Below are 17753 nucleotides of genomic sequence, written 5' to 3'. Positions count from 1 at the left end.
TAACATAAAAATGGTAACGAGTTAACCAGATTTCTCTAATTTATAAAACAATCAAGAAAACTTCTGAAAAAAAAATCCAGAGAAATTACATAACATGGTTAGTACGTGTTATCAAAAAGTCCTTACTGAATGGGTCACACCTAAGCAAATTTCTGTTTAAATGAACAGAAGAAACTGAAAATAAGAAGGAATTCTGTTATGAGGTGATCCATCCTATACAAGGATGATAAGAATCCTTGGCAGAAAGAACATGTTTCAAGTTCCTATTTACTATATAAATGGGGGCTAAAATGTGCAGAGTGCCAGCTAATGTTCTGTGAGCTTTATTCACGTTCATGAGAGTCCCCCTCACAATCCTATGCAGCTAATGTTCTGTGAGCTTTATCCATGTTCATGAGAGTCCCCCTCACAATCCTATGCAGCTAATGTTCTGTGAGCTTTATCCATGTTCATGAGAGTCCCCCTCACAATCCTGTGAAGCTAATGTTCTGTGAGCTTTATCCATGTTCATGAGCGGCTCCCTCACAATCCTGTGAAGCAGGCATTATTATGATCCCTATCTGATGAGCAACTTTCCATTCCAAGATGAACGTTTAAAGGTTTCAAAACCAGTAAGTGGTAAAGTCTTACTTAATTTTTGATGGCAGGGTTTTCTGTAGCTTAGGGTGGCCTTGAATTTCTGATGCTTCTGCATCTACCTCCCAAAGTGCTTGGATTATAGGCACAAACCACTAGACCCTGTTTTAGATGGCACTGTAGACTGAACCCAGGGTTTCATCCATACTAGATAAACACTTCATTAACTAACCCAGGAGCTTACTTCTAAAGTTGGATTTCCACTGCCTGATTCCAATGGCTATGCTCTTAGCATCTATGACACTACCAGCTTCCTGCATGCTGTTTGTCCCAGAGAGAGAAACTATAGTACAGAATCTACTGCAGCTGAGAAACAGCACAGGTGGCATTTAGATAAACAAGTCTGTCTACACTGAGTACCCCAGGGAAGAGAGTGCAGCTGTAGGGTCCCAGGTCCCTTGGTGAAGACAAGATACCAAGTCTAGGAAAACTGAAGGTGAGAAATGCAAGCAGACTACTAAGTGGGAGCGGTCTTTTGTTCCTTTCTAAAATCATTCTCTTGTGATATGCTTAGTAGAGAATATGAAATTACTGAAACTATACAGATTCATACAGGTAACAAAAATTCTACTCACAATAACAAAACTTCCTTATTATAAGCTATATTTAAATATTTGAGCTTAAATATTTCAAAATAATGATCTCCTTTGAGAACCTTTGTGCTTGATGATTAAGAAGTAGTTTTCTTGCTTTTCTATACCCTGAGTGAGACCATGAGCTTATATTATTTCAGGGGTATTCAAGAACTTACAATTTCATTTTCATTTTTGCTTTTTTTTGGGGGGGGGGGGTTGGTTTTTTTCAAGACACGGTTTCTCTGTGTAGCCCTGGCTGTCCTGGAACTCACTCTGTAGACCAGGCTGTCCTCGAACTCAGAAATCCGCCTGCCTCTGCCTCCCAAGTGCACCACCACCACCTGGCACAATTTCATTTTTAAACTGAAGATTTAATGTTAGAAAGTCACCTGAAATTACCTTAATTGATTTGGAGGTTTGCTTTTAACAAAGATTTTGGTAGAAAGACCTCTTACCTTATTTGGATCATGTTACAAGATAAAGAGGAGATCAGAAAATCTCAGGAGGAAATCATCTGGCAAAATGGGTCATCTTACACTGGTTCCATGAGGGGCTCAGTACCTGAAACCAAGCCTGGCCAATGGTCTGCTCTAGAGAGCTGGTTCAGATAAGTAAGTGGGATCCCTTTTTGCACTAAAAGTACTAAAGACCAAAACTGTTTTTTAAGAATTTATATAGGGAAAGACTGACTGTATCTGTCTTGCTAAGAGTCTCAGAGGGATGATAAGAGCAAAGAGGACCCTGCGGGACAACAGTCTGCACCTTCTTAGTCATTTCCAAGTCCACATATTCACCCACTGTCCTAATGGCCACCTACTGTAACCATGCTGTGGTGAAGGATAAGAAGTTAAAAAAAGCCGGGCGGTGGTGGCACACGCCTGTAATCCCAGCACTTGGGAGGCAGAGGCAGGTGGATTTCTGAGTTCGAGGCCAGCCTGTTCTACAGAGTGAGTTCCAGGACAGACGGCAGGGCTACACAGAGAAACCCTGTCTTGAAAAACAAAAACAAACAAACAAACAAACAAACAAAAAAGGAGTTAAAAAATCATATTCTTCTTTAGCTTAAAGTGTCACTGTTTCTAGGCAATAGAAAAAAAACTTTTCTGCTCTTGACAAAGTCTGTCTCATATCTAAGGAACACACATAGTTCAGGTTTTGTAAGTAGGTCGAGGGCATATTAATTAAAAATATTTATTTTGTGTATGCGCATGCGTACGCGCATATGTAGGGAGGTTGGAGGACAATCTACAAAGGTCAGTTCTCCCCATTGGCTCTGCAGACCGCAGGGACTGAACTCAGGCTGTCAGACTGGGCAGCTGGTACTTTTTACCTGTTAACCCATCATGATAGCCTTAAAAGAGAATTTTATTTATTTATTTATTTATTTTGAGACAAGTTTCTCTATATAATCCTGGCTGTCCTGGAACTTACTATGTATGTAGACCAGGCTGTATTCAACCTCAGAAATTGCCTGTCTTGGTTTCCCCAAGTGCTGGGATTAAAGGCATGTGCCATGTTTTTAAAAAACAACTAGATAAAAAGACAACAGAGGACACAATATGACAGGAGGTATTACCAGTAAGAGAGACGATAGTTTGGCAGGGTACAGAAAACCACAGGCAACAGGTTAGCAGGTTAATGAGCGGCTTTAAACCAGGGCTTGAAAAGTCAGGGTAAAAATATGAAGGCTTACTGCTGGGCTCAGGCTCAGCCATACACTCCAGTCTCCAGAGTGCTGTCTGTTCCAGTCCCCACTGACCCTGGCCAACTGTTTTACTGCACTGTAGATCGTGTGTACACAGTGTGCTGTGTACATTTGAGTTTGTAAATCAAATTCCACCCAGGTTTATTGATCATCTTAGCACTCAACACAAGACACTCAAATATGTGCTGAAGCACAAGTGAACATCACAGAGCAAGTCAGAAGGTTGATGGGAACTCTCCTTCAGGTTAACAACCAGAAAGCAAGGGTTATTTAAGAGTGTCTAAGAAGCAGACCAGGGGGGCTGCTCACTTGGGGATCAGCGAGTTGCAGAAGGGGAAAATTAGATTGGTGCTCTGCAAAATAACCAGCAAAGGGGGTGGGAGAGATGGATGGCTTAGCAGTTAAGAGTGAATACTGCTTTGCAGAGAACCAGAGTTCAATTCCCAGCACACACATCAGACACATAACCAACCACCTATAAATTTAGCTCCAAGGAGCATGTGACTTTTGTGAGTGCCTGTACACACACACACACACACACACACACACACACACACACACACACACTTAAAAAAATCTAACCCCGCCTTGGTACCCACTGTCTCTAAGGAGAACAGCTAAATCAGTCAGTCAGCTGAATTGTAGGTGAAACACATCAGAACCTAAAAGCCTTTTCTGCATTAGGCCTGAAATTCATGACTTGGCAGAGTACTTGTACATTATATATGGCATGTGGCTCTGAGTAATTTCAAGGTAAGCAGATTTTTTTTCCAGGCAAAATGGCTGACTAAGCATATAATGACATATGCTAATGTCCACCATTGCAGACCAAAGCAGGATGAGGCAAAGCTTCCATACCAAGGTCACTGGCATAAAGAAAAGCTTTGTGCTCATTCCTTTGGGGTGGGCACAGCTACAGTGCGCCTGGCAGTGAACAAGGGTGGGTTCTATTTGGCGGCATCCTGAGCATTTCCATTACAGCAAAGTTTTCCTTTGCTCTGCATTCCCACTTTCTGGTTGTGCTGTTTTCTTCTCTACCTGAACCTCTGTGCTGGGATACCTACTGTCAGTTCCTCAAGCTACTGCTGCCCCAGCTTAGCTACACAGGACAGGCCCTTTAGTGCATCCTTTTAAAATTTATTTTATTTTATTAAATTATTTTACTCTATGTGTATTGGTATTTTGTTTGCATGTATGTCTGTGCACTGTGTATGTTGCTGGTATGGTGCCTGAAGACAGAGAAGGGGTCAGATGATCTGGAACTGAAGGTACAGACAGTTGTAAGGCTGTGTATGGGAGCTGAGAACTGAATCCAGGTCCTCTATTAAAACAGCCAGTGTTCTTATCCACTAAGCCATCTCTCCAGGCCCCAGCCCCATTTCTGAAAAAATTTCAGAGTTCCTTCATTTACTGTGTGTACACATGTATGTGTAGACACAAATACACATGTACACATAGGTAGAGTTAGAGGACAACTTGTGAGACTCAGCTATGTCCGTCCTCTGTGGAGCTCCTGGGGATCAAGGTCAGATGGCTAGTCTTGGTATCAAGTGCCTTAAATTATTGTGCCATCTTGCTGGCCACCTTTTAGTAAATTCTTGAAAGACAATTCTAATTGACATATAATAAAGCCAACTTCTCTACTCAATAATTTCACAGCAATGTTCCCACTTACAGGAGACATGGTGAGAAAATATAAATGGGTCCCTGAGAACCCAGACTTCAGCATCCTTGAAACTTAATATGCTGTAACAAATGGTGGTATCACTGTGAAATAATACTCTGGCTCTGGCAATGCTGCTGTGCTTGGAAAAGAGACAATCTAAATCCAGACTGGCCTGGGAAACAGTGCAGGCAAGTAACTTAGTAATGAGAAAGAGATCACCACTTGAAACATAACACAGGCTTCTCATTAGCCAAGCCAGACAACGAAACAAACATTTCTTTTTCTAGAGTCCACAACTGTACTGAACTACAGTTAAGCACCTGAAACTGGCATCAGACAAGCCAGAAGAGACACGTCTGAAAGATTCTTACAGACTAGCTTTGCCTTGTTTGTATGCCAGCACCTCCTGATGGAAGAGATAGCATAATGCCCCCTTTCAGGAGCATGCTCCCCAAAGACTATTTCTTTCACCTTATTTGGAGGCAAAGACTTATGTTCTTGAATGCCACCAAAATCTATATTCAATGATTTTCTTTTCTCTTTTCTTTTTTCTTTTCTTTTCCTTTCCCTTTCTTTCTTTCCTTTTTTCTTTCTTTCCTTTTTCTCTTTCTTTCTTTCTTTCTTTCTTTCTTTCTTTCTTTCTTTCTTTCTTTCTTTCTTTCTTTCTTTCTTTCTTTCTTTCTTTCTTTTTCTTTTGTTGTTGTTGTTGTTGTTTTTTTTTTTTTTCCCAAAACAGGGTTTCTCTGTGTAGCCCTGGCTGTCCTGGAACTCAGAAATCTGCTTGTTGCTGGGCAGTGGTGGCGCATGCCTTTAATCCCAGCACTTGGGAGGCAGAGGCAGAGGCAGAGGCAGGCGGATTTCTGAGTCCCAGGCCAGCCTGGTCTACAGAGTGAGTTCCAGGACAGCCAGGGCTATACAGAGAAACCCTGTCTGGCGGAGGGGGAAGAAAAAGAAAAAAGAAATCTGCTTGTCTCTGCCTCCCAAGTGCTGGGATTAAAGGTGTGTGCCACCACTGCCTGCCTTATTCAGTGATTCTTGAACTTTACCTAATTAAAAATAAAAAAGTGCTATAGTTCTGAGAGGGGCATCAAATTTCCTTAAATTATAACCCTTAAAAAAGGTAAAGGGTCTGATCAGTAGTGAGATATACCTTTAATCTCAGCATATAGGAGGCAGAGACAGATGGCTCTCAATGAGTTCAAGGCCAGCCTGGTCTACAGAGCAAGTTCCAGGACAGACTACACAAAAAACCCATCTCCCAAATACCAAACAAAAAATAAAAAATAAAATACCAAAAGGTCTGAGCTCACAGTTGTAATTGCACTTAGGAGTCTTATCTTGTCCCTCAAATAAATAAATAGGAAACGGAGGTTCTGCAGTTCTGTTTTCACTGCAAGACAATTACTTCCCAGCTTGACAAACAGAGGCTTTAAGAGGTCTATGACAGTATAAAAGAAATTCATTGAGTCTCTGGCCTTTTTTGGAATCCTGAGACATGAAACATAAATTTGCAAAAGCAATTCTACATTTTAGGGCAAAGCTAAATAAATGACTGTAATAACAACAGCAGGCACAATACATTGAAGAGCTATGGATTTTAAAGTGGGATGGCATAATTTCTTAATATCCTTGCAAGTCAAATAGAGTAAGCATAATCTGTGCTTACAGGTAATAAATGATGCACATACAGTTGGACGACTGAGAAAGTGACTTTCAGTATTTGACTGAACCCCTCTTGATTTCTTCAGTGCTGGGGGGAGGAATCTCTGGCCTCATTCAGCTTCGGCTAGTGCTTGACCACTGAACTTCACACCCACCCACCCACCCACCAGTCAGCATAACCTTACTAAAGATACCTCCTAAACTTGGTTTTCTGTCATCAGATTTCTTGAATAAGATATTTGCTGACTTTATTTCCTCTATCAATCCTCTAATACTGGCATAGTTTATCTTGTTCCTTAGACATTACTCTTATGTATAAGCTGTCACAGACTCTCGGTAGTGTCACACATTCACTGAGTGACAGTCCCACTGCAGCCTTCTCAGGCCCTTTGATCTATCTCTATGCCCCTTTGCTCAGCTCCAGCCTATGCCTGAAATGTTCCTCTGCACTGTGCTTGCCACTGTTTTGCTGTTACTTCCCTGAATCTAGAGATTAGATTCCTTAACACCTACTCATCTTTCAAGACTCTATTTAGATGACAACTCTGAAGCCTTCCACAACGCCCTCAGCAATAATCATTCTGCCTTTCTACTGCACTTAGGGGAATGCGATGCACTTACCATGCCGTACTCTGTTACTCTTCCTGTGTCTCTTATACAAGCTCACGGAGGTTGGAGGCTGGCTTCAAGCCTATTTTCAATCGCTTCACCTTATGTTTCCAGGTAGGATTTTTCCATATAGCCCTGGCTGTCCTGGAATTCTCTATGTAAACCAGGCTGGCCTTGAACTCACAGAAATCTACCTGCCTCTGCCTCCAAAATGCTGGAATCAAAGGGTTGTGCCATTTTGCCTAGCTAATTTATCATTATTTGTTTTTAAAAGACATTCTTTTACTACTTTCTAGAGCTCATTAACTAGCTAGGAATCAAGACTTATACCTTTCTTTTTTTGGGGGGGGGGGGGCGGGGTTTGAGGCTTCTCTCTGTAGCCCTCGCTGTCCTGGAACTAGCTCTGTGGCCCAGGCCTCTTAACTCAGAGATCCACTTGTCTCTGCCTCCTGAGTGCTGAGACTAAAGGCATGTGCACCTCTGCCTGGTCCACATATAGTTTTTATCTGATACTTTTCAGATGTTTAAAGAAGATTACAGAGAGAAGTGGAAATAACTGGACCTATGCATAAAATAGTCTTCTAAATACTACCATTCCACAGTCATTTTGTGTGCTGTGGGCTAAGGGGATCATGTTAGGCATTCTTTCTTCTTTCTCACTTATGAGGTAGTCTGGGCTGCTCATTTGAAGACTACTTCCTTGTGGGATACATTCTGTGAGTAACTTTGCTGTAAAAATGGCCCATAATGGCCTAATGGCCCATAATGCTGTGCTTATTAGCTCTGAGTAACAACCTCTTCTATATGATCATGATCAAAGTTGCTAACTATGTTCCTGTGATAAGCCGTTTCTTTACTACAGACTATGTTTAAAACGGAAACAAAAAAAGTGTCAAGAATATACCCATTTGGGGCTGGAGAGATGGCGCAGTAGCTAAGAGTGCTTACTATTCTTCAGAGAACCAGACTTCAACTTCCAGCACCCATATGGTGGCTAACAGCTGCCTGTAGCTGCAGTTCCAGGGGACCTGACATATTCTTCTGACCTCCAGAGGTTACATGTAGGAGTACTTTCATATATACACACAATGAAATTATATATTTTATATGTATATATATATATATATATATACACACACACACACACATATATATGCAATTTAAATACTTTAAATACTTTCTGAGAAATATCTTTTTCCCCTTCTAGTGACTGATTGTTAAAAACATCTTTCTTATCTCAGGCTGCCCCCTGAATTTAAGGTATGAGGAAAAATTAAAAACAATATATAGGATGTAAGTACAATAGAAAAGTATAATTCTCAAATTAAATATGAATGGGCTGAAGAGATGGCTCAGTGGTTAAGAACACTGCTACTCTTTCAGAGCACCCAGACTTGGTTTCTAGCACCAATATTAAGTGGCTCACAGCTGCCTCTAACTCCAGCTTTAGGGGACTGGACCCCCTTCTGGACTCTGAGGGCACCAGATACACACAGTGCACATACATACATGTAGGTACTCACACATGTACATAAATATAAATAATCTTAAAAACAAGAAGGAATTCTTATGGCTGGGGAAATAGCTCAGTTGGTAAAGTGCTTACCCGGCAAGCATGTAAGAACCAAGTCTGATCCTGGAACCCACACTAAAGAGCTAGGCATGGTGGCACAGGCTTGCAATACAAGTACTGGGAAGAAGGAAATGGGTGTCTGCTGATCACCTAACCTAGGCCAACTGATGAGTTCTAGATCCTGTCTCAAACAAGGTAGACCACTTGATATTGGTGCTTGAGAATCAATCAACTCCTTAGACTGACCTTTGGCTACTACTTGTATTCACAGCCCTGTGCACCTAAAGGCATTACCTTTTGTTCTAGAGGATATTAGCACTACTGTTATTACTTTAAAAAAATTTTTTTAAAGATTTATTTTTATGTATGTGAGTATACTGTCACTGTCTTTAGACACATCAGAAGAGGACTTTGGATCCCATTACCTTGTGAACCACCATGTGGGTTCTGGGAATTGAACTCAGGACCTCCGGAAGAGCAGTCAGTACTCTTAACCACTGAGCCATCTCTCCAGCCCCTACTTTTTTTTTTTTTTTCTTTCTGAGATAGGGTTTCCTGCAACACATTGTGACCTTGAATTCAATATATAGCTGAGATAACCTTGAACTTCTGATCCTCTTGCCTTTGCTTCCTAAGTGCTGGGACCTTCAACTGGCTTATATGTACTAGGAAATCAAGTCAGGGCTTCATGCACACACTAGGCAAGCACTCAATTAGCTGAGCTACATCCCCAGTTCACTACTACTATTATTCATAATTATGAATAGACTGAATAACTGCAGTTATTCTTTATTACTTACTACATGCTGAGTACTGTGTTAAACTTAAATTTCATCTAATTCTTGGACCAAGACCTAAGGTAATCCCCATCAGCAGTTGTGTTTTTTTTTAAAAAAATTTTCTTCCAATTTTCTTTTTCCTGAGACAGGGTTTCTTTGTGTAGTCTTGGCTATCCTGGAACTCACTCTATAGACCAGGCTGGCCTTGAACTTACAGAGATCTGCCTGCCTCTGCCTCCCCAGTGCTGGGATTATAGGCCTGTGCCACTATCACTCGGTGATGAAATTTCATTTAATTTTTGTAACACTCCTCTGGGGATATGAGTTATGGAAACTGGGGCACAATGAGTGTGAGTGTTGTGTTGAAGGTCATAAGGCTGCAGGTAGCAAGTCTGAACCTGCAGTCTTTCAGCCTGTTCGATTTGCCAGAGCAGTTACATACAAAATTTTGATAGATGTTAAGTACTCTCTATAGAGGCTCCACATACACAAAAAAGAGAGCAAATTAGTACTCCTCTTCCTCCAAAATGGCTCATTACTGTTCAATTAAGAAGACAGTTTTAATAAGTCTGAATATGTCTTCATTTATTATTGGTCTTTGCTTTGGAAGTATTCAATATATTCTTTTACTAATTTAAGTCAAATGTTTGTTTATTTATTCATTTATTTATTTGGTTTTTTTATTTTTGTTTTTTTCAAGACAGGGTTTCTCTGTATAGCCCTGGCTGTCCTGGAACTCACTCTGTAAACCAGGCTGGCCTCGAACTCAGAAATCTGCCTGCCTCTGCCTCCCAGAGTGCTGGGATTACAGGCGTGCGCCACCACCACCAGGCCAAATGTTTATTTTAATGTATATTCTATTTGAACATTATATTAACTTCTAGAATATAAATAAATGGAGATAATTAGCAACAACAACAACAACAACCACCACCACCTATTGGGCATGGCCCTTTAATCCCAGCATTCATGAGGCAGATGCAGGAGGCTCTCTGTGAATTCAAGGCCAGCCTGGTCTACATATTGAGTTCCAGGACAGTCAGGGCTATGCAGAGAGCCTGTCTCAAAACAAAAACAAAAGCAAAACCATATATACATATATTCTACCAAAGCAGATTTCCAGTGGATTAAATTTCCAGTGGCTTAAAGATAACGAGATCATAAAACATCGTCTCTGACAGTCTGTTTTTTTTGTTTTTGTTTTTACATTACTTAAGTTTGTACGTGTACTGGTGTGTGCATGTGCACACACACACACATAGAAGTTAGTGAAAAACTTATTGAAGCTCATGTTTTTCTACCAAATGGGTCCTGGGGCTTGAGCTCTGGTTTGGCAGCACTAAGCCACCTCACTGCCCCCATATTTTTTTTAAAAGATTTATTTAATTGTTTATTTATTTATTTATTTATTTATTTATTTGGATTTGTTTTTTCAAGACAGGGTTTCTCTGTATAGCCCTGGCTGACCTGGAACTCACTCTGTAGACCAGACTGGCCTCAAACTCAGAAATCTGCCTGCCTCTGCCTCCCAGAGTGCTGGGATTACAGGTGTGCGCCACCACCACTCTGCCTATTTATTTATTTTATGTATGTGAGTACACCATTGCTCTCTTCAGACACACCAGAAGAGGGCATCAGATACCATTACAGATGGTTGTGAGCCACTATGTGGTTGCTGAGAATTGAACTCAGGACCTCTGGAAGAACAGTCAGTGCTCTTTACCACTGAGCCATCTGTCCAGTCCCCACTGCTCCCATATTAACTTATTATGGTATACGTTTATACCAATGAAAAAATTAGCCAAGTAGGTAAAATAATCTAGCCAGAGCTATGTGAGAAACCTAGTGCTATGAGAGTTCTATGGTGAGCTAGGCTGTGGTCTCAGCCATTTGGGATTCTTAAGGGGGTAGGATGTCTTATGTTAAGGAATTTGATATTAGCCTGGAAAACAGACTCAGTCTCAAACAAAAAGTACTATGATAAATGTATATCAATAAAAGCAATCAACAGAACCTATCTTTGGAAATTATAAACGTGATAAGTTAAGTAAAATCATTTCAAAACAATTCTCTAGATTTATAAAAGCAAGTAATACAAGACATTAGCTAAATTAGCACCACACTCAATATATTAAAATACTATAATAAATTTTAACAGCAAAATAAAAAACCATTAAAAAGTAATTTAGTAATAAAGACTGAACCTAGGTGAATGCCTCTTTCTAGCCTCTTCTTATTTATTTTAAATTTTTACTTTGAGACCAAGTTGCCCTGGAAGGCCTTGAACTTAGCTGGGATTACAGGCCTGAACCACCAGACCTATCTAGTAATATCATGTTAAAGACATTCATCTAAGCAGAATTAAAGGGGGTAGGGATTGTCCATTCATTTTTCAGACTTCCAGAACATAATAGCCACCCAACAGACCTTTGTTAAGGGAAATAAAATGATCAAATCCAAAATCTATGCAGAAGAAATCACATTTGTCCTATCCTCAGATATTTACAATTTTCACTTACAATTAGGAAATGTTATTCTTTTAACAAATAGAAATGGAAGAGTCTTAATGTATATGAGCTGAAAACAGGTAAGGAGGGATGGGTGGAGAGGCTAAGAGAACAAAGTCCTGTTCATAAGCAACAAAGCCAATACAAAGCTTTACATGGATTCTCTTAGATAAATTTTGATTTAAAATTATTCATGCTTATTTGATATCTATGATGGACATGGGGCAAAGCTTCCTGTGAGTAGCAGAAGGGATACAAATATTTATTTGGGGCTTTATGACTTTATAGATACATACTCATGGCAATTGCACTGAAACAATATTAAAGCATACTAGGTGATTACCCTTAAGCATGTACAGGCACGGGCAAGAAATAAATCAATGAAACAATATCCTAAAAGTAAACTCCCGTCTTATGGAAACTGTTACATGACAAAGACAATATTCCAAAACAATGGAAGCAGGGTGGTCTACATAGCTAATAAATGTTCCTGGGATGGCTGGCTTCCCAAACAGCGTATTCCTACCACACACTGTAAGTATGAATACATTTCAGAGGATTAAAGGGTTAAGTACTGAAAATAAGAAACAGGCTATTTGATTAATCTCAGGATAAGCGAGATCACCAGATCCTTAAACAACAACAACAACAACAATAGCCACAATACCCTCTCCTATAAAGCCCCCAAAATTGGATTAAGACTCAAAATAGGTAAAGTATTTATACAAGCTGAACTAGAGTATATCAGGGAGATCTTCCTTAAAGTATTTTTTTAAAAATATATTTCCCTTTATTTTATGTGCACTGATATTTTGTCTACATTTATGTATATGTGAGAGTGTTAGAAGATCTTGGAGTTACAGACAGTTGTGAGCTGCCATGTGAATGCTGGGATTTGAACCTGAGTCCTTTGGAAGAGCAGTCAGTGCCTTTAACTGCTGAGCCATCTCTCTAGCCCCAAGATTTTCTTAAATAAAACAAAAATGCAAAAGCCAAATGGAAGATACACACACATATATATATTTTTAAAGTTAAAACGGAGCTAAGCCAGGCATGCTGGCACAGGCCTGAAATTCCAGCTACATGGGAGGCTGAAGAACAAAGATCACTAGTTCAAGGCTTGATGAGGCTACAGAGTGAGTTCAAGGCTGGTCTGGGCTACTCAGTGTGACTCTGACTCAAAGTAAAAATTGTAAAAACAATTAAAGGAGATATGATAAGCTGTTGGGGATGAAGTCGCTGTCTTCAGTGGTGTAGCCACTCATGTGGAGCCCTCCTCTGGTGTGTGAATAACTCAAGCATGCCCACTGGGCGGCCATGGTTAAACCCAGTGAGTAAGTCACAAAAGCCGGAAAGTAAAACAAAAAGACATGATAGTGATGTGGAGACTTGACAGGGATGGGGGGGTGGGGAGAGAGAAGGGGGATGAGTGTAACTGGAATGTATTATATTCATGGGGGGTTTCAGAGGATAAATAAATAGGTAAAAGGAAAGCTGGGGATACAGCTGGGCAGGCTGTTTGCCTAGCAAGTGATTCACGCCTAGCTTCACTCTCTAATGTTACAAAAACAAAAAACCCCAAACTGACCACAGAAAAGGCTTTAAACAGTATACTATGATAAAACAGTCACAATAGACGTGTTAGACAAGGGGCTAAAGAAAAAATATATAGTAAAATAGGTAAATATTAACAAATAGTTCAGAGAAGACAATTGAGAAACATGAAATTTGTAACTGCCAAGACATAAGGCTCACTGGGTGCTTTTCCAAAGGTTTAGATATCAATTCATTTCATGTTTAAATAGACATGTGCTGTTAGTCCTATTTTCTCCCTAAGAAGATTGAGACAGTGGTTTAGAGGAACTGCCCCAGGAATATAGGACTAGCATGCAAGGTGGTCAGTGTAGCTCCCCACTTCAGTAGTTTCTCCTTCTCTTTCTGAGACAGTCCCTCACTATGTAGCCCTGGAATGCCTAGAATTTGCTATATAAACCCGGTAAGCTAAGCTGGCTTTGAACTCAGATCTGTCTGTCTCCATCTCCTAAGTGCTGGAGTTAAAAGGCATGTGCTGCCCCCACCTAGCTAGTTTAGCACTAACTATGCTTTAACTACTCTCTATATAGAACAGAATATATAACTATTTCTCCAGAGTGGGGGATACAGAAATACAAATTAAAATTCATCATTTTCTTTTTAACAAAATAAGATTTTCAAAAATAAAAAAAGTCAGCATGCAAAACTGAGTACTGTTGGTGGGAGAATATAATGGTGCCTTTTTTTTTTAAAAATGGTAATGTGTTATTTTGAATGAGCATGGTTTGCAGAAACTCATATATTTGAATGTTTGGTTACTCCCCAGTTTGTGGAATTGTTTGGGGAGGATGAGGAGGTGTGGCCTTGTTGGAGGAGGTGTGTCACTGGGAATTGGCCTTTGAGCTTTCAAAAATCCTCAATGCTCCCAGTCAGCAGTTGGGCCTAGTGTGTGTGGATCAGGTGTGAGCTCCAGTGCCATGTCTGCCTGCCTGCTGCAGGCTCCCCATCATGGCTGTCACAGCCTCTAACCCCCTGAAACCAGAAGTCCCCTTTTTCTCTAAGTTCCTTCTTTGGTCACAGTGTCTCACCACAGCAACAGAAAAGTAATTAAGGAAGTAGTAAATACATTTTTTTTTTTTTTTTTTTTTTTTTTTTTTTTTTTTTTGCAATCTGAAAAACAGTTCAGAAAAAAATTATCCAACAAAAAGTGGTGAGTGATCAGGTTGTTTCTAACATAAAAGAAAATCTTTTTCTTTTTTTTTTTTTAAATGGGAGTGGTAAGCCATCCAGTTCCTGTTTTCTCTTTTTAAAATCATTACTTATGTATGTGTGTGTGTGTGTGTGTGTGTGTGTGTATGTGTGTACATGAGTTTATATGCACCACATATATGCAGGTGCCCCAGGAGGAAAGAAGGTGTTAGATCCTTGGAATTCAGTTAACCAAATGCCTGGTGTGGGTGCGGGTCCTCTTCGGGAGCAATTAAGGAACATCCTTAAGTTCCTAACTGCTGACCTGTATCTCCAGCTCCATTTTCCTTCTCTTCATTTTCAGATGTCAACTATAGACACCGAGGATGAGCGCCCCATTCCTCCCATGTTTACTTCCATGTGGCTCTGTTTCCCTGTGCTTTATAGTTTAATCAGCCCAGGTCAAGCTTTCCCTGAAAGTCTGTTTCCTGAAGCACTAACATCATTACTTAAGTGGCTGATTCACACACACACACACACACACACACACACACACACACACACACACACACACTCTTTCTTTCTTTTTGGTTTGAGACAAGGTTTCTGTGTTGCCCTGGCTGTCCTAGAACTTGATTTGCAGACCAGGCTGGTCTCAGACTCACAGAGACCCACAAGCCTCTGCTTCCTGAGTGCTGGGATTAAAGGTGTGCACCACCACATCCAGCTTTATAGCATGTTCTATATTTGCCCCTTAGCCTCTATCTCTACAGGTTCATGTCAGAAGTAAAAGTGACAAAGTCTAAGCCTTTCTGCTGTACTTGTTTATTCCAAACAGACAGTTAGCTACAGAAGAGTCTTTTACTAAACTTCACTATCGAAAGGCATTGAGGGTGTCTCAAGAATGGCAGTATGTAAGGAGGTAGTGCCTTCTGTTTTACAAAGCACAGCAGGGGCAATTCATTTTCCAATCCCCACTAAGCTGCAGAGAGCTGTTTCTTCTCAATGCACTTTACTTGCTCACCCTCAAAAACAAATCCCACAAAACTTCGGTATAGTTTTCACTTGAAGGGTTTTCATTTTGCACCCAAAACTTCCTGTGTTGTTTCTTCTCCCTGGTGCTGCGGAAACCCACGGCCTCATTTATGCTTCCAGTCTACTCATCCACCCTGGTCACACTGTGATGCGTGGGTTTTTTCTTTTTTGGAGTCAGGGTCTCACGCTGTAGCCTAGACTGGTCTTGAACCCATGACAGCCTCTTGCTCCAGTCACCAAGTGCTAGGATTATATAACCATGGTTTATCATGCCTTGCTAGGCATTTGAGAATTTATGATCACCTTGGTTTCTAACCATAGCAAAGCAATTAAATATTGGAAGATGTGAAACAGGTTCTGAGAAGATGCAACAGGTTGTTCAGAGCACCAGTCTAGGGAAGCCTAAACTGCCACGGGAGGCAGGAGCTCAGTAAATGACGGTTACAGTGCACAGAGGGGAGGCACTTAGGAATATTCTACATTATACAACACAGATTAAGGTCAGCAAAACATAAAACTGGAATATATTTCATTTGCATTTTGTGGTGACAAATAGTCCATCAAAACACACAGCTTCTAGCTCAAGGTGCTGGCCACACCCTGAGTCCTAACACTTCCAGCACTCAGAAGGCAGAGGCAGAGGCAGAGGCAGAAGCAGAGGCAGAGGCAGAAGCAGAGGCAGAGGCAGAGGCAGAGGCAGAGGCAGAGGCAGAGGCAGAGGCAGAGGCAGAGGCAGAGGTAGAGGCAGAGGCACAGGCACAGGCACAGGCACAGGCAGAGGCAGGTAGATCTCTATTTGAGGCCATCCTGGTCTACACATCAAGTTCTGGGTCAGCCAGAGCTAGAGTATGACCCTGTCTTCAAAACAAAACAAATTCTTTGAAGTTCCCTTACTATACAGAGGTTGCAAAAGTCACAGTACAGTACAGCACAGTACAACAGGCCTGAGGTAATGATTTCTTTTCTTTTTCTGCCTCCTCACTTTCTTCCTTTTTGAAGCAGGGTCTCCTATAACCCAGGCTGGCCTTGACCTCTATGAAACTCTGAGAATGACCTGAATTCCTGATCCCCCTGCTTCCATCTCCCAAATACTGGGACAACAGGCATTCAACACCAAGTCCACAGAAACAATGAACTCTGATATCGTAGGTGTCCCCAACACAATCAAGTAATTGTGAACAGCTCCACCAAAATAAAGCATTAACCATAGCAATGCCAAAGAACAAAGATAGTTTTGCTGGGAGTCAGGTCAAAAGCAAAGTACCTCAAGGCATCTCACACAACTATTTCTCAGCTTGCTGGAAAAAGAACCCGAGAGGCTGAGAAAAGTGACTGACTATCCGATGCTCCAAAGGCCAAGAAAGTGTTAAGATGGGGTCAGTCTTGAATTCCTCTTTCCCTACCTCTCCACTATTCCAGCCCTAGAAGCCACAAGTGAGGAAGAAAAGTTGTGGAAACAAGACGGGTGTGTGTGTGTGGTTGGGGTGAGATGGGGTACAGTTATCCCACACTTACAAGGTCACTTGCTCGGAGTCACTTTCTCTTGCTCCACCATGGGCTTCCCGCCAAAGATGCCCCTAGGCAGGCTAGGAGGCCAGCTTGCTGCACTCCCTCAGCCTCTGCATGGGGACCACAGCCCCCTCCTAGCCTCCAGGCCTCCAGGAGCCCAATTTCTGATGGGAACACTTCTCGCAGCAGCCAGGTCCTGGGGCTCCTCCACCTCCATCCTCCCCCCAGGCTGTCAACGTCCCCTTCCTCCCTCAGGGTGCCCCTGTGCCTGCCTCCCGTTCGCAGTCCCCGGCACACCGTTCATTTCCTGCCCCCTCTCGTAGCCCTTCTTCCCGGGTGCCCACCGGGCGCCCCTGCCAAAGCCTGGCTCCTTAGAGCCACGGCCTCCTCCCAGCCCCGCCCCTGCTCCCGGGCGGATACAGTTTGAAGCCTCTCAGGATATCCCTGGCCCGCTCGTCCTTGGCTGACATGATGCGGCGCCTGCCGCCTGCGGCCCTCCCACGCTGGCTCCGCGGGGCCTCGCAGACGGTACCCAGGAACCGAAGACAGCCGCAGCCCGGCCGGACACCTCAGGTGAGCAGCGGTGGCGGCCAGACCCGAACCGGCCTCTCCCTCCCCTCAGCTCCCGCTCCTGATCCCTTCTCCTTCCCTCTAGTCGTGGAGCTCCCGCCTTGAAACCAATGGCAAGCCAGCCTTGGCGATTGGCATCTTGAATAGCCAATAGCAACGCTCAGCGGCTTCGCTCGGGGACGGAGAGCGTCAGTGGGAAAGGCCCT

At 42.0% G+C, this 17753-nt stretch overlaps 1 protein-coding gene across 1 annotated transcript in view; it reads right to left on the bottom strand.

Annotated features, from left to right (window-relative positions):
- Positions 1-17650, bottom strand: part of Pde6d (phosphodiesterase 6D) — a 45808-nt gene extending 28158 nt beyond the window's left edge. The window contains exon 1 of the mRNA XM_052191788.1: positions 17398-17650. Within this exon, the coding sequence (XP_052047748.1) occupies positions 17398-17447 (50 nt within the window). The 5' untranslated portion in view covers positions 17448-17650. The remainder of the gene's footprint in view (positions 1-17397) is intronic.
- Between the last annotated feature and the right edge of the window lie 103 nt (positions 17651-17753).

Source organism: Apodemus sylvaticus, chromosome 9, assembly GCF_947179515.1.
Source record: "Apodemus sylvaticus chromosome 9, mApoSyl1.1, whole genome shotgun sequence".
Lineage (NCBI taxonomy): Eukaryota > Metazoa > Chordata > Mammalia > Rodentia > Muridae > Apodemus > Apodemus sylvaticus.
This window is presented reverse-complemented; position numbering and strand designations above follow the sequence as displayed.